This window comes from Lissotriton helveticus, chromosome 4_1 (assembly GCF_964261635.1).
Source record: "Lissotriton helveticus chromosome 4_1, aLisHel1.1, whole genome shotgun sequence".
NCBI lineage: Eukaryota > Metazoa > Chordata > Amphibia > Caudata > Salamandridae > Lissotriton > Lissotriton helveticus.
The window spans coordinates 831,208,571-831,231,271 of NC_136063.1; the positions used below are offsets into that span (position 1 = coordinate 831,208,571).

Here is a 22,701-nt window from a genome sequence, read left to right on the forward strand (position 1 = left end):
GGCTTCTCTCCTCTTCTCCACTGAAAGTCTTTACTACGTAAAAACACCTAGTAAAATACATGTTACAAGATATAGCAGTAGCCTTAGTTATTGTTTTATACGTTTTTTTGAGACATTTGAAAATATTAAATGTAGTAATGTTTTTTTTTTATGTTGAACACCGTTACTACAAACAATAAGTATCTGTTCGGTTGTTACCCACAATACTCAGTAATTCTGTCATATCGATAAGATTTGTTGCTTGTGTCATATATATATTTACCATTATTTTACTGCAAGTCCATTATTTGTTGTGACTAAACTATTTTGATCCATATTTACAGTTTGCCAGACAGTCTCTGTACTGTCGCCATGGGAGAGCACTTTACTTCCTCCATGGTGAAAGTATTTCAGATGACAAATTTAGAGATGTCAGCTAAATCGTTGCATTTACAGGAACTGCTGTCACTGCGGGTGTTGTGAATGCATTGAAAATGTGCCTTGCCGCTCCGTCAAGATAACAACACTGCACAGCTCACAATTCATTTTTTTTTCCAATAACAAAATCCCAAAGCGGGATTTTGTTTTTGAAAATAAAACATGTAGTGACCTCCTATCCTCACCATGGGAGTTTGCTCCCATGGCGAGGTAGTTTTGAAAAGTTTTTACTTTTACATACCGCTACGTTTTGGGTGATGGTTTTAAAAGTAAAAACTGACCATGTTTCCACTCACTTTAAATCAGTCAGATGGGCACATGGCCAAACCTCCAACGGTACTTACCTGGAAGCGGTATATATGTGGTGAAGATAGAATAGTCTCCACCATCTCCTACTGAATTTCTGCCTATCTGTAAACCAGGCAGGCGATCCTTCAGTTTGGCAGAGAGGGTACTCCAGTGCCTTTAAGAGTACCCTTTCCACCAAACTCGAAATCAGGCCCTTTGTCTGTAAGAGCCTGATGTTTAAAGGTATTTTGTGGTTGCAGAGCCCTGAAATTACAAAATCACATGGTTTGCAACTACAAAATACCTTGATCTTTTTTATAAATTCCTTTATACGAGTTGGAAAGGTCTTTCTGACTCTAAAAGGGTGTTATGCGACCCTGTTCAAATTGCAAATAGGAGAGGTTGTAAAAGGGGCGTACTACTCCTGTTTGCGTTAGAGAAGAATGTATTAACAGTTTGTGACAATTGCAAACCAGTGTTCAAATACACCTCAAAGGAGGCAATGTCTATTGATAGTGCCCAAGGGATATCTTCTCCTTAGAGAATCGTGAGGGTCGACTTAGGGAGAATCGGCAGTGATCCCTAAGACCGCTGTCCCTGGTGGGTTTTTTTTGCAATCTGTTTTTTTTTAAGTTTTACGTTTTCAACTGTTTAGTAAATGTACACATATACATGATAAACAGGTCATTTGTCATATAGGGGAGATTGTAGTAGTAAATATTCCATGTCAAAAGACTCTTACAGGTGTGATCTGGTCTGTGTGTTGTAACCAATGGAAAATACTGATATAGAAGTCTTTGTCCCTGATGTCTTCTTAAATGGAAAACCTTTTTTTTCCAAACCAGCACTGTTCCCTTTAATGGACATGGGTGTTATAAAAAAATAAAAGGGTTTCAATTTAAGTATACAAATGCATGGATGGCGGTCTGCTGTCCCTGCATTTATAGCCAAACACAGGGGCTCACAAACTATGCCCTGCCTAAATATTATTCATTAGGCAGGTCGTTTTACAGCCCTATGCAAATTTACAATGAGCTTTGTGAGCCATTACTATATAGGTCCCATCGCAAATTGCATTTCTAGTCACAAACCAGTCGGTTTTCAAATTGCACATCCTTAGTTTGCGAATTGAAATAGTACAACATGGCCGAAAGGAGACTGGTTCAACTTGTAGTTTTTCTTAACAAGTAATCTAACCATTTTGACTCTTCCTGTTTTACCTAACAGATCACACTCACAAACCTGGTGTCTGTTGATGAAAGACTGGTGTACACACCTCACCCAGAAAACCCTGGCGAGTAAGTTGACCGTATTTGGCTACTCATGGAATCAAGAGGGCATGGTTATTGTTTTCAGTCTCTGCTAAAATTATCATCTTTTTTATTCTATAGAACTGTGCTAACACAAGAAGCAATTATTACCGTTAAAGGAGTAAGCCTTAGCAGTTATTTGGAAGGTTTAATGGCAAACACCATCTCATCCAATGCCAGGAAGGTATGTATGCATTTTAGGCTGAATGATAGGTCATTACAAGAAACCTGGGTTCAGAGGGAGCATGAAAGGACACGTTTAGACATCATTTTGGAAGTTCTTGGTAATTCCTGGTAAAGAGTCATTTATACTTCTTAAACATTTTAAGCATAAATACAATAACCATTAATTAAAAATGGTTTTATTTTTGGTAGTTGAAAGGATAGTGAAAAAAGTATTGCATGTAACTATGCTACATATGCTGTATGCATTGTTATTTTGTGTTCTCTCGAACCATAGATTGTGTGGTATACATTGATACAGTATTTAGCTAGTCAAGCTGGTTAACTTGCTGGATTGTAAGCTAAAATGGCCAGCTATTTCTTTCTGGTGCAGTACCCCATGCAAACTACAATAATTCCTAGAATTTATGATAACAGCTTTAATTCTGCAGTTTTAAAATTCAATTTGGTACATTGTTTTGCACTTTAAGGCTGTTCCAATCTATCTGACTTCCCTCCCCTTAACATGTTTTGTAAGTTGTTGAGAAACCTTCTAAAATGACATAGAGCATTGCTGATCCCTGCCATGGTGGTTCTCCTTTAATCCCATTCATTTTAGAAGTTGTAAGAGAATGTACCCCGAACACAACTGCACCATTCTACTACATGCTTCAATTCAAGGGTATGCGGTAGGGTTACAGACATGTCATTGACTCCATCCCCTCTTTTATATTTATTTTAACGTGGCTGGAAACTGAATGGAGCTGCAATAGAGATCTCACTACATTCCCCAAGAAAAAGACGATGTACAGCAGTGCTGAATTTAAAAAAAAATTATTTGCTAGGGCCCTTGTCTGGAGGCAACTGCATCTTGCAGTCCCCGTTGCCCCTGCCTGAGTGCCAATGACCGTACCAAACAAACTACTGCCCATCAGATTCCCACAAGTGTGACAATTGAGACAATACCTGCTGCCCCAGCCATTATTATAGCTTTGAGGCCTGACATTAAGTAATTTTTAAATGTATATTAAATTCATAAATAACTATTGTTGTGCTTATCTCTAAATTAGACAAACAGTGCCACCATTTAGCAGACTGTCATAAGTGCTGATGCTGGCAATTAAGTGTCAGTGCAGAGCATCGGAAACCACCGGCTCAAATTAGGCACTGATGTACAAGGACTATGATGGTGTTGTTCTAGAGCGGATCGCCACCAGATGTAAAGTTCTTTTCCTTCTCTCCATGGTATAAGAAAATGGTGTGACAATTGCCATGATACAAAATGAAAAGGGAAATATAAAATGAACCTCCCATTGTAGACCCAATCTATATTAAATTATGTTAATCATTTATGTATCAGAATCATTGATTTTTAGTTTAAAATGTTCAGTGGCAGTGTTCACAATGCACATGCTAAATGGCCAGTCTCTGTCCAGATTTTAATATATGTGACAGCTTAGATGTTTATTATACAAAGCCCCTTGGGTGACCTATACAATGCCTCTATTAGAAATGAACATAACTTATGGTCCTATGAGATTTTGGAGGGAGGTACTAGCCTACTTACCCCAAATTCACGTGTTGCTAAATATTTGATGGAGGGGCAGATTTTGAGTATCCATCCCAAAGCCTTAATTTTCTGCTAGCAGACCTTTTCCTCTTGCTGTCTAGCCAATCCACTGCAGGGATCTGGGTTCTAACCCATGGTTATGGTATACACCTGCTTCTATCCAACAATCCCTTAGAACCCCATCAAAAAGCAATCATGTTTCGATATTCATTCAATGTCCACCAAATTCTGTATTCAGCAAATTCAGATATCCATCCCATACAGTGGGTGCTAATATTTTTCCTGCCATGCCTAACTATGGCCACAATTTATTACAGCTCTTTTGCAGTAGGTGTTATTATTTTTCCTACCATTCGTAACCATTAATAGCTCTGTTGCTACTGTTATCCTAGTTTCCAGATAGATGCACTCTTTTCTATGTTTTGTTTTATCAAAACAATCTCGATGTAGTGTCTTGAAAAAAGGAATGCTGCAGCTCTTTTGGTTCCCACTGTATACCTTACGCCTGTGACGTAAGCGTTGGAGGGATGAGTTGAAGGTAGGCTTAGAATGTTGAGTTCTGACTTACACGCAGTGGAATAAAGACGTGTAAAATTACTCCCCGTGTGTGGTGTACTTATTGGCAAGTGCCTGGGCTGACAGGTTGCTACAACTGGCGACGAGATAAGGGATCTGAAGCCGTACTCAGAAAGTACTCTTTCAGAGAGCTCGCCATGGTCCAGCAAACTGCTCATGCATGCTACATGTGCTGCAGTTGATGTGCACAATCAACGCTGGCAGAGGTGGAGTCTCAGCAGAATACCAGCCTGTGTAAAATGCTTGAAAATAAAGAAAGCAATATTGGAAGTCTGCATGTCCGTGGCCAGGAACTGAATGAAACGACCGCAAATTAATGGTACTGTGCCATTACGCAAATTAATGCCATATGCTATGCAGAGTAAAGAACTATAAAGGCGGATTCAACCAGGATACAAAAGCAGCGCACAATGATACTTCATTGTACAAATCAAATTGAAATTCATGTGCTACGAAGCAGAGATTAACCAGGTGGTTCTGAGGAAACATTTATGCATGAAGCCGATCAAAATCCATAACATTATCTGTTTTCATGAACTAGTAGAATACAAGGTTTATCTACTTACCAAAACCATTAACAAATTGTTGTGCCACAACATGCTGCAGAGTGACCCCACAAGAGGGTCCGGGGTTGTTCGTGCGGCGTTGTTCCCAGAAGAAGCACTCCACCACCAAAGCTACCACACAGGGGCCCAGAACAACTCCCTAGACAGCCATCAAGTAAAGAGCTACAATGGAGAGCAAGGACAAGATACTATCAGCAAAAGTTGGTAAGGCTGACCCTGCAGCCAGCACGTTACAAGGTGCTATAGAAGCTATGCCTGATTAAGTTCCACACAAAGAACCAGAGAGACCACTACTATCCACAAATGTATATACTGCTGCTGCATTCTTAAAACTGCCAACTGCATTTGATACTGCTAACAAAACACAATATTGGCACTAGATGGACTGCATGGATAGAAGATTTGATAGATGCAGTAGATGAAAAAGATGATAAAAATATTATAAAGTATCTGAGGAACATGGCTGGTGAAGGAGTGAAAGAAGCCATAAAAAAGATACCACAAGAAGGTGAAGTGGCCTTCAAACAAATCAAAACAGCCTTGAATGTCAAGTTTAATCCAGTGCCAAATGCAGATTATGAAAGATACATGTTCAGTCAAGAACGCCAGAGACCGGGTGAAACCATTGATGAATTTGTTGAAAGACTGGATGTTCTAGTGAAGCACTGTAGATTCAATGAGTTTAACAATGAGGAAGCTACTCGCCTCAGAGTAATAGATGGATGTCTGTCAGATTCCTTTCGACAACGAATGCTGAAGGAAACTGAGCTTAGAACAAGTCCTTAAGGCTGCTCTCGCTGAAGAGGGTGCTGATCGTCAAGCGACTGACATAGAGGCCGGAGGCCAAAGTGAGTCAGTCATGAGCATGAAAATTAAGCCAATGTACAAGGCTGAGGGACACAAAGTGATGTCTCCCCAGAAAAAGAGAACTTTTTACAGATATGGTTTGTCATTTCCACACAGAGGTAAATGTCCTACCATTGGACAAACATGCCTGGGCTGTGGCAAAGCGAACCCTTTTGTGACGACTTGCAAGGCGAAGAGAAAAGTAAGGGCATCACAACATGAAGTAAAATGACTGACCAAACGCTACCTCAGCTGCGGTAGACATGCTCCTAAAAGTCCAAGTGGTCACACCAACTGAGGTAAATCGACACCAAAGTCGATCATCATCTAAATCATTGACAAACAGTTCCTCAATTTCAGTTTCCAGTGAAAGTGACAATGATAATTGTACAATGTGGATGTTTGCCTCAGAAAGGCATGTTCATGTGGAACTGGTGAAATGTGACAAAAAACTCAAAGTAAAGAAAAATCGACATGAAGAAGCTCAAAACACATTCAAACATTATCCAAAGCTCACTCTAAAAATAATGGGTGTTTGATACCATTCATGATTGATAGTGGTGCATCGATAAATATTATGCCTGAGGAGAAGTATCAAGAACTGACTCCGTTACCACAATTTACTAAGTCAAAGACAAGAAGTATGCCCTGGGTAGCTTTGACGCCCTTAAAGAGTCAAGATCTTTTGTAGCCATGATGAAATACAAGAAGAACAAGAACCTATTTATGTACTTCAAGGAACAACTTCAAGTTCTTGTTTGCTGAGTTTTATTACTGGCGCTGATATGGGACGGATATCAATGAACTACAATAGTAATGCTCATCGTGGAATTGAAAGTCAGTTTCCTTTGTTATTTCATGGGCTAGGAAAACTCAAAACAATTAAATTAAAGTTACACATTAATGAGGATGTTCGTCCTGTGGCTCAAAGACACAGACAAATTATGTTTCACTTGCAAGATGCTATTGAAAATAAAAGTAATTTATTATTCAAACATGCCATCATTAAATGCCCCCCTGGTCCGACAAAATTGTTTTCTCCCATTGTAGTAGTGTCAAAAAGAGACAATGAAGGAGCTGTACACATATACATTGACATGCTTCAGGCCAACTGGGCCGCTGAGAGAGAGAGAGACAACCTGATTCGCACATTGCTGATATGATATCTCAACTGAATGATGCAAAGTTCTTCTCTTGACTCAACTTAAATAAAGGATATCACCAATTGGAGCTCAAAGAAAAATCTAGGTAAATTCCAACATTTTCTACTCATATTGGTTTGTATCGCTACAAGCGATTGAGTTTGGTATATCCACTGCAGCAGAACATTTCCAAGACATCATTTGACGTATCATACAGCTTGTAGTAAATGCATTTAGCTATAGTGATGTAGTGATGTATTAGTTAGGCTCTCATTTGTTGATCAATGCAGGCTTCACTCTGAATGCCACCAAATGTGAATTCTACAAGACAATCTTGAAATTCTTTGGCCATGTCTTTTCTATGGGGTATGAAACCTGATACAGCAAAAGTGCAAGCATTGTCTACAGCAAATTCCCCACAAGACACTTCTATGTTGTGATCCTTTTTTTGACAGACCAGTTACTGTTCGAGTTACATACAAGACCTTGCTAAGGTCAGTGCAAGGTTACAAGAACTAACGAAAAATAACGTATCTTTTCATTTGTGACAGAAGTGTGAGAAGAGTTTCCAACACATCAAGCAAGCCATTGAGAGTGCCACTGAAAGTACCTGCTTTGATACCAAACTACATACAGGGGTTGTAGTTGATGCTAGCCCTGTCGGGTTGGGCGCAATCTTTGCACAGCACAGCGGACAGTCAAATGCCCTGAGACATATCGTGGCATAAGCAAGTAAGACCCTGTCACAAACAGAACATGCTACTCGTAAACTGAGAAAGAAAGTTTGGCAGTGGTCTGTTTTTGTGAATATTTCCATGTTTTCTTGTACAGAAAGCCTTTCATTGTAGTGATCATCTAGCACTGTTGACAATGTTTGGCAATCCAAAAGGCAAAATGCCTCCTCAAATTGAACGCTGGGGTTTGAGGTCACAAGAAAACAACTATACAATTATTCATCGTCCAGGAAAAGATCAGAATCCGGCTGATTATTTTTCAAGAGTGCCATTTCAACGCCCCATCTAAAACAGCGGATGCCTTCACCAATTTTATTGTGAAATCGAGCACACCAGCTGCCATGTCTTTAGAACAAATTGTCTCTGTTACAAGCCAAGATAGTGTCATGTTAAGATAAAAAGACATTATTGCTCATCAATCGTGGAACCAGCAATTGGACCTTTCACTAGTGACAATGAGTATTTGTAAGAAATTAACTTTCAGTGACCCAAGAAGGCCTCATTCTGCCAGGTACACAAATTGTTATTCCTGAGGATCTACGACAACAATTAAACTATGTCGCCCATGAGGGACATCAAGGAATAGTTACCACCAACAGAGATCTTCGTGACTGAGTCTGGTTTATGTATCTCGACGAAAGGGTAAAAAAAATTAAAGACTTTTTACATATGCAACTGTCTTTCATCTCAAGTCATTCAGCACTCTTTGAACATATCCGACTTGCCACATGGTGTTTGGGAGAGAATTGCTATTGATTTCTTTGGTGCTCTTCAGAATGGGCATCATCTTCTAATCATTGTCGATGAATGCTCCTGTTTCCCATTGGTGGAAGACCTTTAAACCACTGCACGTGAAAAGGCCATTCAAAACCTGGATGGCATCTTTGCGACATGGTGTGTACCTGCAGTATCCTCTTTGGTCCCAAGCCAGTGGCCTGGCAGAACAGTGTATGACTACTCTAAAGAAAGCTATTCAGCATCCTGCATTGGAGAAGTTAGGCCTCAGAGCTGTTTTAAACGCCACTCTTCAAGCTTACCATTCGACTCCTCACTCAACGACAGGTAGCCCCACTACTCTCGTGTTTGGAATACCCATGATGACAAAGCTGCCCCAATGGACCAACCTCAGATCTAAGAATGAGGAAGACATTCACACTATGGACTTTGGTCACAAACAGAAGATAAAAATATATTCTGACCGATAATGTCATACAAAGGACATTTCTTTTACAAGGGGAGATCGAGTGCTGGTTAGACAGTACAGAAGAAGGAAATCTGATGCTCCTTTTAAGGTTAAACCCTTTACTATCACCAAAACCAAATGACTCATGATGGCTGCACAGCATCCTGGGAAGTCCCTAATGAAAGATTCCTGTCATTTTCGACAGGTGGACCATCACTCACCAAACATCGATGTCAATGTAGAAATTGGGTATAGACAGACTGTTGGTGACTCTGTATCTGCTAATAATTCCACCTCACCTGTGGAGATCACTGACACTTCAACCACCAGTTCCCGGTTTCCAGTGACCCGATCAGAAAGGCACCACAGCACTTAATTGAAGAATTGTAATTGCTTGTGTATCTATGTATGTACTCATGTATTTAATCCTATTGTTATTTGTGTATTTATCTATTTTTAAAAGTTGTGACTTTTTATTTAACTTATAATAAAAGAACACTGGAACTCTTTTGTTTCCCACTAAGGTAGGGAGATCACCCACTCCCCAGTTAGATGACGAGGTCAAGCCAATTTAGCAATTAATATCTCCCCCAGCACTCGCTAGTATCCAAATATTATTTGCACAGCATCAAGTGATCCAATCGAGTACGCTCTGAAGTTTAGAACGTACTCGCTTGGACCACTTGATGCCGTGCAACAAATATTCGGAATCTGGAAAAAAACAAAATAATGATTTGAGACAACAGTATTGGGGTTGTCTGAGCCTGGGAAATTTTATCAGACTTAAGAAATGGTGGGAGCACCAGGATGGAAGTAAAAGTGGTTCAAAGATAGCCACAACTTACTAAAGCAACAGCCCTGAGGAAGTCGCGGTTACTTACCCTTGGCGACGAAACACATGTTGGCTAAAAAAGAACTACAAGAATAAATCAAACAATACAAGAAAAACAAGAATTGATTACATATGTAATTTATGTATTGTACAATAAAATGATTATATGTTGATACTAGCAAGTGCTGGGGAAGAGATTAGTTCTTCACTCATGACTTTAAAAGATTGGTTTTAGCCATTCAGCTGGTAGCATCTGTAAAGGTTAGAAAAAAGTAAATTAGTTTTCTGCTTTCTTTGGTTGGCATGTACAAAATGATGGTCATTTTTTGGCCCAGCCCCTTCTATGTTATGTTTACAACATGGTCCAAATTAAGTCTAACTCTTAAGCCCAAAGTTTATTTCTGTGTCCTTGGATACAGATCCGGAGCTCTGCTCCCTAGTTTTAGTGGATTTTTACTGATAACAACATTTCATTTCAAATTCAAAACATGTTTATTGCTTTAGTTAGTTAAACCCATAACTAAACATCAATTGATTCACAGTGCATTGTTTACACAGCTCATTTAAGCATAACAAAAGATGTCAAAATGCAATAAAAATCAGGCCAATATAGTCTGTTTTGTGAAGACAGTCTCAATTCATTGGACTTTTTAGCATAATAATGTAGAAACAATAAAAACTAATCAGGACTGGAAGAGACAATTGTAAAGTATGGGCCCTCCAAATTGCTATTCTGTAACTCCCCTTGGACCGGACTTAACTAGTTTTTCATACAGGTTTAAAAATGTCACCAAGTTACAATTGAGCTGGGGATCATTTGGATCAAGGCATTTCAATGTTGCTGCTCGACAGGTGCGAATGCCACTTATATTAAAATGTTTTTTCGATAAAAAAAGGCGATATGGTTTTAGGTTAGGGCAGACGCAAATTAAATGAATTAGATCCTGCTTCGGGGCTCCGCAAAGACTGCAGGCTTTCTGGCCTGTATATTGCCAGCTCGGTTGATCAGCATTTGATGGAATTGAGCCAAGGTGTAGTGCTAAGAACTTTGTTTTTAAATGCGGGGCGTATGTCTGAACTAAATACATTGCCGTTTGCAGTTTGGTACATGATTGTTGGACCATCCATGTATGGGATTGCTTACTCAAACTTGTTTTGTCCTCCATTAGTGAATGCTTTATGGCCGCTTTCTTTAGCGTTGGCTGAAAGGAAGAGAATGGAAGATTCAATTGCCAAAGACTTGTAGTATTTGTGAGTTTTAAGGATGATTGTAAGTACTTAATGTAGGCAGACTGAGTATCATCATCTAGAGCCCTCCACAGCGCATTATTGATTGAATTTTGCTGGTTGGACCACATTTTGTACCATGTTTTTATAGTTGTGTATCGTCTTTGCACGGGCTGCTGCTGCAACCCGAACTCAAACCTCACCTGGGCTGGGGAGGAATTACGGGGTAGAGAGAATACTATTGTTGTACATAAGGTAGTGTAGTCCTTGTAGTTCCTTGTAAGTAGTTTATTCAGGTAAGATGGTAAAGTAAGAAGAAGAGGATAAAGGCCCCACCAGGAGCAGCCTCCTGCCGCTCAGCCCTCCATCCAACTGACAGTCTTACACACTCAACATTCTAACAAGCTCTCACACCAAACATTCTAGGCTGAGCAGCAGGAATAAGTACAACGCATCTACCTTCTTTAATAGAAGAACAATAAATCAGAATACAATTGCGGAGAACAAGTCAAATCACACAACTTCAGAAATTAACATGAAATCAGGCAACATCAGCAATTTAACATTCACCCACGCAAACCAGCAAATTTCATTCACCACCACCTTCTCCCTTTCTCACACAAAACACAAACCTCCCACACACAGTACACCCAAGTCAAAACAACCAACACACCACCACGCCAACACACAGCATACAAAACCCAAGAAACCAAACAAACCGACTGGCCAGGTTAGCAAAAGGCAAAAGGGTCCCAACTTACGGCGTGACAGGGAAAGATGCAACAAATATAGACACATTATGCAAAACTTACGAATGTGACAGCAGTCACGTCACTTAGGTCACGCGCTGACGTGCTCAGGTCACGGGCTCGCAATCTCATATTGACAAAAATAAGAAAAATAAGACGTCAGGTGACCTGTTCACACACTGCCATACCAAAGCAGTCATTCAAAAAAAAAGCAAAACAGTATAGTAATGAGTGGCTTAAGCTTGACAGCCATGTCATGCGCTACATAAAACTCCCATAAACCATGCATGCGATGAGTGAAAAACAATATAGTAATGAGTGGCTTAAATTTTACAGCCATCTCATTTGCAACACAAACTCCCATACACCATCAAGCAATGAGTGACTTAAACAACTTCTCAGTCATCTCATGAACAGTAGAAAACAAGAGTGACTTAACACTTAACAGGCATCTCATGCAAAACCAATAAAACAATAAGTGACTTAGAACCTAGCAGTCGTCTCATGTACCAAAACACACAGGAAAAAAATGAATTTGTAACAAGTGACTTGAAACTTGACCACCGTCTCATATACAACAACCCCCAGACCTGGTTGATGTAGTTCAAGATCTCGAAGTCCTAGATGAATCTTCTCTGTCAAGGCACCGACAAGTTTCTTGAGATCGCTGTTCTGGTTGATCAGTTCAATGGGAACTCTGACAAACTGTCCATCTCAATGAAGCTAAGTATTCAGCAACCTTATTGGCAAAAGAAAACTGCAATGTTCAATAAGCCAAACCTGGGATATAAAGTGTTCACCGGGCTATTTCCAACGTTGACTCCCGTCCACTTAGATGCAGGACTCACTCAGATCTATTCACGTCTCCGGACGCGTGCAAGGGACAAAACTTTCTTTTTTCTTTTTTTTAAACAACTTGATTGGCAAAAGGCAAAGTGAAATGCAAGGCAGAACAACAACAAGCATTTACAATGCAATGGTTTTGCCTTTGTTAAAGTTTGAGCTATTGGCATTGCTCTTGACAATATTTTTATTTATGTTTTTTTTAACATAAATAAATGGCATTGTCATTTACAATGCCCCTAGCTTGATCTCTCGCAAATGACACACACAAACACCCACAGAGAGCCCCCCCAATACACACTCAAAGGCCTCCCCACACACACACCCACACAGAGCCCCCCACACACACACACACACAGAGCCCCCCCACACACCCACAGAGCCTCCCTACACACTGCGAGCCCCCCCCACACACTGCGAGCCCCCCCACACACTGCAAGCCCCCCCACACACTGCAAGCCCCCCCACACACTGCAAGCCCCCCCACACACTGCAAGCCCCCCCACACACTGCAAGCCCCCCAACACACTGCAAGCCCCCACACACTGCGAGCCCCCCCACACACTGCGAGCCCCCCCAGCATGCGAGCACGAAGGAAAGCACAACAAAAGTGTATTTACATTGCTGGAATCAAAGTGCGACCACTGAGATATATATATATATACACACATACATACATCATGTCAGCACGAAGGTGAGCTCTAACTTATAAATACGCTGCTGGGATCAACATGTGATCAGAGGTAGATACACACTGCCAGGAAGGGCGTTTAGGCAGAACGGTGAGCACAAACATGGGTATGCACTGCAGAACAACATGTGAGCGCAAACATGTCAACACACTTTAAAGAACAGTGTGTGTGTACGAAGGTGTGATCAGCTAGTAATCAAGAGTGTGAGCACAGGATACTTTTTATTAGTTGCGGGGATCAGGTTAGTGTAGGGCGAGCACAAGCACATGTATGTGCTCCTGAGATCATCATGTGAGCGTGGGCTGAACACAAGCACATGTATATGCTGCTGAGATCATCATGGGAGCGTGGGGCAAGGACAAGCATGTATATGCTGCTGAGGTCATTGTACACTGCCTACGCTACAGTGCTGGATAATGTGGTCTTCTGTGAGGGTTACCATTACAGCCTCCACCACAGCGTGCTCGAAATTGCTCTAAATGTGAGCTCTCGAAAATAAACACACTGATCCCACGCTGGACATCCATGTGTGCAGGGAATTCAGCAACGGCGCGAAAAAGAAATCTTGTATGAACTTCAGTCAGCTTAAGGATTCGACAGAACATTTGAATTTTGGCCAAACGAAGTAATTCCAGACATTTCCCTGTATGTTTACCTATTGGAAGCTTTACTTGGGTGAGTGACTCCATAACCCCCAGGCTTGTTTCTCCTAGACTGAAAGTAGCTGCCCCGTTCACGGACCCTCGGGGCATGTATGCACCCCCAAGAAACAACCAACCACAGTGCGCAGCTCCAACAAGCATACCGGTTCTGTGCATTGCATACACAGGCAACCTAGTCCAGTACTTCATTCACTTGACGCTTTAAATAAGATTTCCACATCGAATGTATTTGCACAGTATAGTTAGGTAATTGCTCCAGCAGTAGAATTAAATGTACATTTTCTAAACGTGCCTTCTGCCAGAAGAAAAAGCCCCATCCTAGAGTGGCACATTCCCTCCCTTGGCCTACATCTCACAACTCCTGATGCAGGATAACACAGGTCCGCCTCGGAGGCAACACTGTTAGCATGCACTGGCTCCATCTGGGACCGAAGGGCTTTTCTTAATTTCACCGTCTGGTGTCTGACCATTTTCTATTACATGCACCTGCCTGCCGCGGTTGTGGGGGCTCGCTGGGCATGCGGATGGCTGGCTGGGCACCACACATCCAATGCCTGCATTATCGGCAAGGCCAGGGACGATGCTATGTGCCCTCGTGTAAGCTTCACAGACAAAAGATGGAAAGGACTCGCAGCGACATTCACTTACGCACCAATGAAGGTACCGAGAACAAACACTGCTACGAACATGCAGCGAGCTGGGCGGGCAGAACCACTAATGCACACTCACGTGAGCTGCAACCTCACCGGACACACTTCTATACAACCTCCTTTAAACTGTAAGGAATTAAGACAAAAACATTGCTACCCGTGTTCGCCTAAAGTTAGAGACTGACGGAAATAGACACAGCCACTTACAAAAAGCATTTTCAAACCTCCATTCTTTTGCACATACGCCGACTACTGTTCACACGGCTTTACGTCATTTTAAAATGGTTTTTTTCTTTGCTCACACCTATGTTAAGCGAAAGTTTCTTAGTGTTTATAGTTCCCAATTTTAACAATGCTCTTTAATAAAAAAACAGTCGAGTACAAAATCCCTTTAGGGTAATAAAATAAATATGAGCGCACACTCTCGCAGTGGGCGTGTCTGCCAGTGATGGTGTACAGAGTGGTTTGTGCTTTCTATAATCTGTGCTGCTCTCAACTGGGAGAGCCACAGTTTAAGAGGCAGCGAGGTTAAACGATTATTCCATAGTTAGCCAAACGGCAGGAGAAACATTGCAAGCAAGCATTTTTAAGACACCTCAGATGGAGATAAGCCGATTACACGTGGCTGTTTGTTTTGATGGTAAGTCAGCGCGTCAAGCACCCATTTCATGTTGGCTCCTGTCTGATCAGCGCGGAGCCGGAGTTAATGTAATAATCCGAGCTGTAGGAGGGCTGACACCATGCCCCAAAGGGTCCCTGCATGAAGACGCAGAGGTGCCGGCAATGCCGGACCAGATTCGGGGGCGTTCCCGGCTTTCGGCTGACGTCGCGTGACGTCGGCAAAAGCCAAAGAATCTCGGGAACGCCCCCGAATCTGGTCCGGCATTGACGGACAGGCCCCTCGTCCAATGGCTAGGCTCCATTTATGGAGCCAGCCAATGAATGACGAGGGCCGACCCAAAGCCACACTACAGTTCTCATCAGGTTTTCGCCTGCGCGAAAAAGATGCGCAGAGCGCATCTTTTCGCCAGGCAAAACCTAAAAAGGAATTCTAGGTACATGTGATTCAGCCATCCACAAAATGGCACCACGGTAATGACGCTAAGCCGGGTGGTTGTCGGCACGTCCATGCAGTACAGCATGAAAGCTGCAGGACAACACGTGTAAAAGAATACTGGGCTCGTGCTAATTCAAAGGTCAGAACGCGCGAGCTGAATTCGAGTCGGTGAGTTTCCAACTGTCATCAGTTTAAACAAATGAAAAATAACAATGTGTGAATTGCCACAATGGTTAATTAAATCGTCCAAAACAGCTACAGTTTTAATTATGAGAGAAAAGGAAAGACACTGGAGCCCGATTTCCGCCCCCAAACAACACGCCTCATGATCACCTCACATTTGGACCAATCTTTGCCTCCAGATCATCACATTTGACAGTAATTGTACTCTCGATGCCAAACACCACTCTTCGTCAGCATTTCCCACCAGAGCTCGATCTTTGCCTGGAATCACCATACTGTGAATACCGACAGTGCACAACACCCTTACGTGATCAGCACTGCACAGCGGGGTCGGTTTCTTTTGTCCACAAACAGCAGGTAACAACAGTTCCCGTTTCAAGCAGCAGAGCGCTTTTAATTATTTAATTACGTTTTGCTTGTGATGCGGTTTGCTTGCTGCTGCTCTCTCTCCATGGGGCCAAACAGCAGGCACCGATCTCCCCACAGGTAAAACCCAAAAAAAAAAAGGTTCACTTTACAAACAGCAGAGCGCGACTTAGGTTAACGCGTGTAACTGCTCACAGCGGGGTCTTTCCCTAGAAACAAAACACTCGTTCATGTAAACTCCTCTGTGGCGTCGAAGGGTGCTCAAGCTCTCTGGCATTCGTAATGGGAGAAAGTTTATTTAAAGTCTCTCAATACTTCAAGGGTTCGCAACAGCGTAAATACTCATCTGAAGTATAGGTTTTCCTCAGCACTTAAAAATGGCTCACCATTTCACACTGGCCTCCTGCCGCTCAGCCCTCCATCCAACTGACAGTCTTACACACTCAACATTCTAACAAGCTCTCACACCAAACATTTCAGGCTGGGGAGCAGGAATAAATACAACAACTATCTTGTAAGCTTTTGTTTGTATGGCATCCAGAGTAGCCGCATCTTTCCCATGCTGGATTTCACTTGCGTATTCCACTGTGGGCAGGAGCTTAACTCTAATAACGGCTAACAGCGGGGTGAACAATGGCCCTTTAAGGTTCCTTGCCATTGAGCAGAAGGCAATTAGTGGCCCGTTTCCTTTTTTCGTTTGGGTCTCATTAAGATTTCGAAAAGTGAGTAAATTATCTATGAGCACTCCTAGATACTTGTAGGTGCTAACCTCTTCCAAGTCTATATTTCTGATTTGGAATGGCAGATGTTCCCGAGCACGACGACTTATAATCATGGCTTTTGTTTTCGAAGTATTGATTTCCATCAGATTTTCTTTGGCAAATTGCGCCAGTTCATTGATTGCCCTTTGTAGGACTATTTGTTTCTGGCTTAGAAGCACTATATTGTCTGCATAAGATAGATGGTAGATGGGCAGTATGCCTAGGCGTGGTGGATGTGAGTTCACCTCATCTAGCTTTGGGGAGAGATTGGGCATAAAAAGATTTAACAGGTTTGGGGCCAAAACACACCCTTGTTTTAAACTGGCGTTTGTATAGATCTTCCTAGTGAGCTAGTTACAGTCGGCAAATTTGACTTGGATCCAGGTATTTGTGTATAGTAGCTGTATGACTCTTCGTGTTTCCGGGAGTCCCCATTGCCCTAGTTTATACCATAGTAAACCTCTGTTTACTTGGTCAAATGCCACTTTAAAGTCTATAAAGCATAGGTATAAGCTCTTTTGTTGCTGCAGACTCTTTTCTGCCATTAAGCCTAGGGCAAGAAGGTTTGTAGTGGTGCCCACGCCTTTACAGAATCCCGACTGGTTAAGAGGGATTTTGTTGTTGGTCTCTGACCAGTCGAGCAGATCCGATAGAATCAAAGATGCGTAGTATTTATCTTCTGTGTCAAGTAAGGCGATCGTTTGGTAATTGGCTGGTTTGGTTCGGTCTCCTCCTTTATATACCAGGTTAATTATTGATCCTCTCCAACTCTCTGGCAGGCTACTTGAGTACCCACCTGTTGAAAGAGACAAGACAATGGGACAGCCCAAAAGTTAGGGTCCTGTTTGTAGATTGCTGGTTGGATCCCATTTGGGCCTGGGGCCCCATCTCATCTGTCCGCCTGAATCACCTTAGCTGTTTGATCTACTGTGTATTGAGGTAATTGCAGGCCCATTGCCATCATGGCATTTGGAGTACTTCCAGGAACTTTAGGTTTCCTGATCATTGTTTGTGGTGGATCTAAATGGAGTTTTTGTCTTGCTGCTTCGATTAGTTTAGCCGGTATAGTCAGGTTTATTGATAATGGGTGAATCAATGAATTACAGACTTTAGCGAAGGAGTGGTTAGATTTTTCCACGTCTTCAACCCTTTTAACTGGTGTGATGAAGAATGTTAAAGTTATGTATGTTATCCAGGCCAGCTCAGTTACATAGGTGTTATTTATTGTCAGTTTTGATCTTTTTAGTCCATTTACTAGTTCCCAAAAAGCTCTTGTGTTTGATCTTTTAACATTGAATAAGGTTTTTGACCATACGTTATCTGTTTTGCTTTTTTTGTCCTTGCAGATTAATTTTTTATATTGCCTCTTCAGCTCTTTTATTTGATCCCAAGTAGCTTCAGACACTGTGGTTCTCCTTGTCTGTTTGATTCTTCTGCTTAGTTCAGTTCTTAGATTTATTGCAGTTTTTCTCAGATGCTTATCCTGGTCGTATCCAGTGGAGCTGAGATGACAGATTTGCAAAAATTCCATCATTAGTGTTGTTAGGAATGTGGTCCAAACTTCTATCAATAAACCTGGCTGTGCTCCAAGGGTTATGATCCGTTCCTTTGCCCTTAAGGAGATTTTTGGAAGGGAATTGCTTGTCCATCTTAGACGTTTTAAATTAAGCGATTTTACTGATCCTAGTTCAGGTGACATTATTGTGTGTCTAGAGAAAGAGGTTGCCAGCACGAGGCATTGGGCTGAATGATCCCTTTCAGTAGTATATTTGATTGAAAATTCCTTTGTTTGTGTAAGTAGTGACAAAGTGAGGATTGTGTTATCTAGGATAGATCGGGCCTTAGGGCCGTGATAGGTGCACGTCGGGGTTTGTCTTGCTCAGAGCTTCCATTCGGTACCCACAGCCCTAGATGTTCAAGGTCTACTACGAGTTTCTGGCCATTTACATCATGACGTCTGAGCACGGGATGATCTTGGGCTTGCACTGCCCATATTGTATTTGCTGTTATTATATCATCATCCTTGTCCGGGGTGTGTATTAGATTCAAATTAAAATCACCAGCTTCTATTATGTCCCAAGCTGGATGCTCAAACCTTATTTCTTCTATTGCCCTTATCAAATCATTGAATAGAATTTTTTTTAGTTTCATACATCGGATGAGCTTACACATTAAAGAGGATAATGGTACTTGCCATATTATTGGATCCCAAGTCCATTTTTATTACTTGCATGTCTGTTGTGGTAGCGGGCATTTGGATGGAAGCAGTGTTTAATGCCGCAGAGATGTAGACGGCCAGACCATCCTTTGGTCTGCCATATCGCTGAGGTCTTATGGCTTTTACAAAGTGCAGAATGTATCCTGCAACCTGTATTGGGGCCATGTTTCTTGGAGGGCTATTATTTCATACCTCTTCCAGCAGTCTGGAAATGAATTATCCCACAGTTCTTGTTTTGCTCCTGCTATATTCCATGATAAAAGGCTTAGTGACAAGCACTGTGCTGTTGTTTTTTTTATTTTATGTCATACATGTCTTGCGCCCCTTCTGGCTCCATCAGTTTCTTGGTGTGTTTTCTCTTGTGGCGCTGGCTTTAACCCAATCATGCCCTGCTTACCTTTAGCACTTTGTAAAAATAGTGAACTAGGCTTGCGCCGGAATCATCTGGCTTCATCTTTTGCCGGTGAAGCAATGGTGAGGAGTAACATTGTTTTTTAGGCACTCAAAGTGTGATACCCCATGCTTCGAACTGGAGTGTGGCAGTTAATATCAATGAGGCGATCTCTGCTGTCCACCAGGTTGAGAGAGTTGGTTCATTGTGGTTATGTATTCCTTGATTGATAAACCAGATGGCTAGCAGGTCCAGTGAGGACAGGTGATTTAGTCCTGGTATGGTTCCCGATAGATTTAAAACGTTTGCTCTGTTCAGGTCATCTTGCAGCTACTGTGACATGTATTGGGGTGTTAGCAGGATTTGGTTAAACTAGATGCTTTGATACTCATTGTCTCTGATGTGAGATGAATGGGGCGAGCACGGAGTTGGAACTTCATGTTGGTGCGTCTGATCATTGCCCTTTGGGCTGGTGTTGCGTAGATTGACATTTATCAGTATTGTCTCGAAGTGTTCATTGTTTGGTTGGTGACACCTCTGTAACACGACCTCCCGTTCTCCTCTGGATGAGTTAATGTTTTTATCTGATAGTGAGGGAGCCATTGTCATTTGTTTGAATTTCACTTGGTCTCCCTTTCCTTGCTCACTTGTTTGACTCCATGTTTTTTTCTATGTAAGATGTGTCTTCCGTAAGGTTAGTTTGTTCTTTTTGCATTATCTCCATCTGAGATCCTCCGGTAAGGCACTTTTCTTTGGTTTTAGTTAGGTCGTGTGTTCTTTTTGAATCTCCTACCGAAGTATCTGATAGCTCCGAAGTCATGACAAACTCATTGGAGTTTTTGGAGTCTTTGTTTAATTCTTAGTGTGTGACTGATATAACTGAATTTTGTTTTTTGTTTTTGAAGTCAAAAATAGAATAAAGTCTGGTCACCTTTTTCGCTGTCCTGTTGATGGACTATTGGCTCTTTCTAGCCTTCCTGGCTCGCTTCCTCTGCCTTTTCATTTGAGAAAGGAGAGGTATGTTAACTTGATCATTTTGGGTATTCAATTGCTGCTGGGCAAAAGGTTGAATTATGGCCACTATTGAATCAGCTAATGAGGCTGGTAGTACTCTGTTAGCAGCTGTAATCGTCTGATCTACTTCACCACTTGTTGAATACTTGGCTTTGGCTCGATTTAGATCGACTGAGGGATTAGATGATGGAACTGAAGATTCCCCAGTACCATTCTTTGCTAAAACTTGCAATGGTTGCACTGTATGGGGCTCGTGTGGGGCGACTGGGGGAGTTATATTTTTACCCTTAGGTGATGTGACGCACGCCACCATGTTATGTTGCGTTGGGATTCTGTTAGGACACTTACCCTCTTGGAGTATGGACTTTAGGATTGTTGGAACTTCACTGAGTTTATCAATTATTGGTCCACACAAGCAGTTGCAGAGTGTGCAGAGCTTGCCATGTGCACTGTAAGTAATGAGCAAGGAACACAGTGGGCATGCCCACATGTTAGACATGGCCTATATGTGAACTTGATTATTACCCACATGCTTGGGTCTTTGGACTAAAACTTGGCACCATAGGCCCCAAAAATGTTGTTTTGCAAATCACTGTAAATCTGACACACTTTTATCCCCATGGGCATGGATATTGGTCTGCAACCGGTGTCATCAGTCATTGATTATTTGGAAACAATTCACAAAGCCCTGCTTTACAAAAAAACTATCTTCTCTGACGTTTTATCACCCTTTGGGTTTAAATCTTTTTTATTGAATGATGCATGAAACAAACGGGCTAGAAACGAGCCATGCAGGGCCCACCAGCTTGGCTAGCGGGTGCATTGAAAATATGAAAAACACACAAAATGAGTACATTCCCAACCGCCACCTAGAAGAAGAAGCAAAGGAAGAAAAAGGAGAGAAGGAAAACAGAGACAACCATCCCCCTCCCTTCCCTGGTCCATCACTTCAAAACAACACCACCCGGAACATGCTAACATATATGAAGCTATCGTAGGCTAGTTGTCGAAATCCAGGGTGGTTAGGTGCAGGAGACATAAATATTTTGGGCAATATAACTCCCTGAATTCTGGAGCTAACAGGGCGAGAAATGGCTGCCAAAGGTCCCCAAAGGAGGATCCCTTCCCCGCCAGAGTGAGGAAAATCTTTTCTATGCCTAGTATGTGCCATAATCGCTGATACCACCCGGTGTGTGCGGGGATGCAGGAGGTCTTCCAATGTATCAATATGTTTTGGACGGCTGTGCCTAGGGCTATGGCGATCTGTTTCCCACATCTGGACCTCAAGGGGTAAGTGAGCGGATTTGGTACCCCCGGTAAAACATACTCAGGAAGCCTGGGGAGTTCTGTATCTAGATATTTATTAACCTCGTCAAGAAGTTGCAACCAGTGCGTCCGGAGGTGTTCGCAATCCCATAGGAGGTGAGCTAGTATGCCCCTCTTCACACACCCTCTCCAGCAATCAGGACTGTGTGTAGCATCAGCTTGGTGAAGTCGCTCCAGGGTGTAGTACCAATAGTATACGAGCTTGGTGAATGTTTCTGTTAGGCCTACGTGAGTCGCTGTGTGTAGCTCTCTATGACATGCACCTTCCCATTCTTTAGAGCCAAGGGTCTGTCCCAGGTCCCTCTTCCAACACCCACGTCCAGTGTGGTTGGTATGAGTGTATTGGGACAAGAGCATTTTGTATAAATCCGAGATTAACTTCTTGTCCGAGTACCTTGTAATGAGCCACCGTTCATACAGGGTGAGAAGTCTGGATGCTTGCTCCCAGTTATCAGGATGCATAGCCCAATGTCGTACTTGTAAGTAGCGCATTCGTTCAGAGTCAAGGAGGCCGTAGGCGGTCCTAAGTTGCGAAAAGGGGATGATGTTGCCTTTGTCGAATAGTAGGCCTAATGCTCGGCAGCCAGCTGCTCTCCACAACGGGAAGGTCTGCAGACCCATCCCGGGACTAAAGTCCGGATTATTGAAGAGGGGGGTGAGCTGGGAAGGGAAGGTCATGAGAGCGTGTTGTGTGTTTGTCCGGTCCCAGACATTAAGGGTTGTGCGTGTCACCTGTGAGGCGTATAAATTAGGTGGCCGATGGGATTTCGGGACAAAGGGAATTTTCATGAGAGACGTACCCGCCACTGCCCTGTCTTGGAAGAGCCAATGTTTCTCAGATTCTGCTCGGCTCCATTCGACCAAATGTCGCAGCTGCGTGGCATAGTAATAGAGCGTGAGGTCTGGAATTCCGAGGCCCCCCTCATGAGGTGGGAG

At 42.4% G+C, this 22,701-nt stretch overlaps 1 protein-coding gene across 1 annotated transcript in view; it reads left to right on the forward strand.

Moving 5' to 3' along the window:
- PRELID3A (PRELI domain containing 3A) overlaps nucleotides 1-22,701 on the forward strand; it is a 273,033-nt gene that overhangs the window by 141,591 nt on the left and 108,741 nt on the right. The window contains exons 4-5 of the mRNA XM_078685696.1: nucleotides 1,933-2,003; nucleotides 2,097-2,199. Of these exons, the coding sequence (XP_078541822.1) occupies nucleotides 1,933-2,003; nucleotides 2,097-2,199 (174 nt within the window). The remainder of the gene's footprint in view (nucleotides 1-1,932; nucleotides 2,004-2,096; nucleotides 2,200-22,701) is intronic.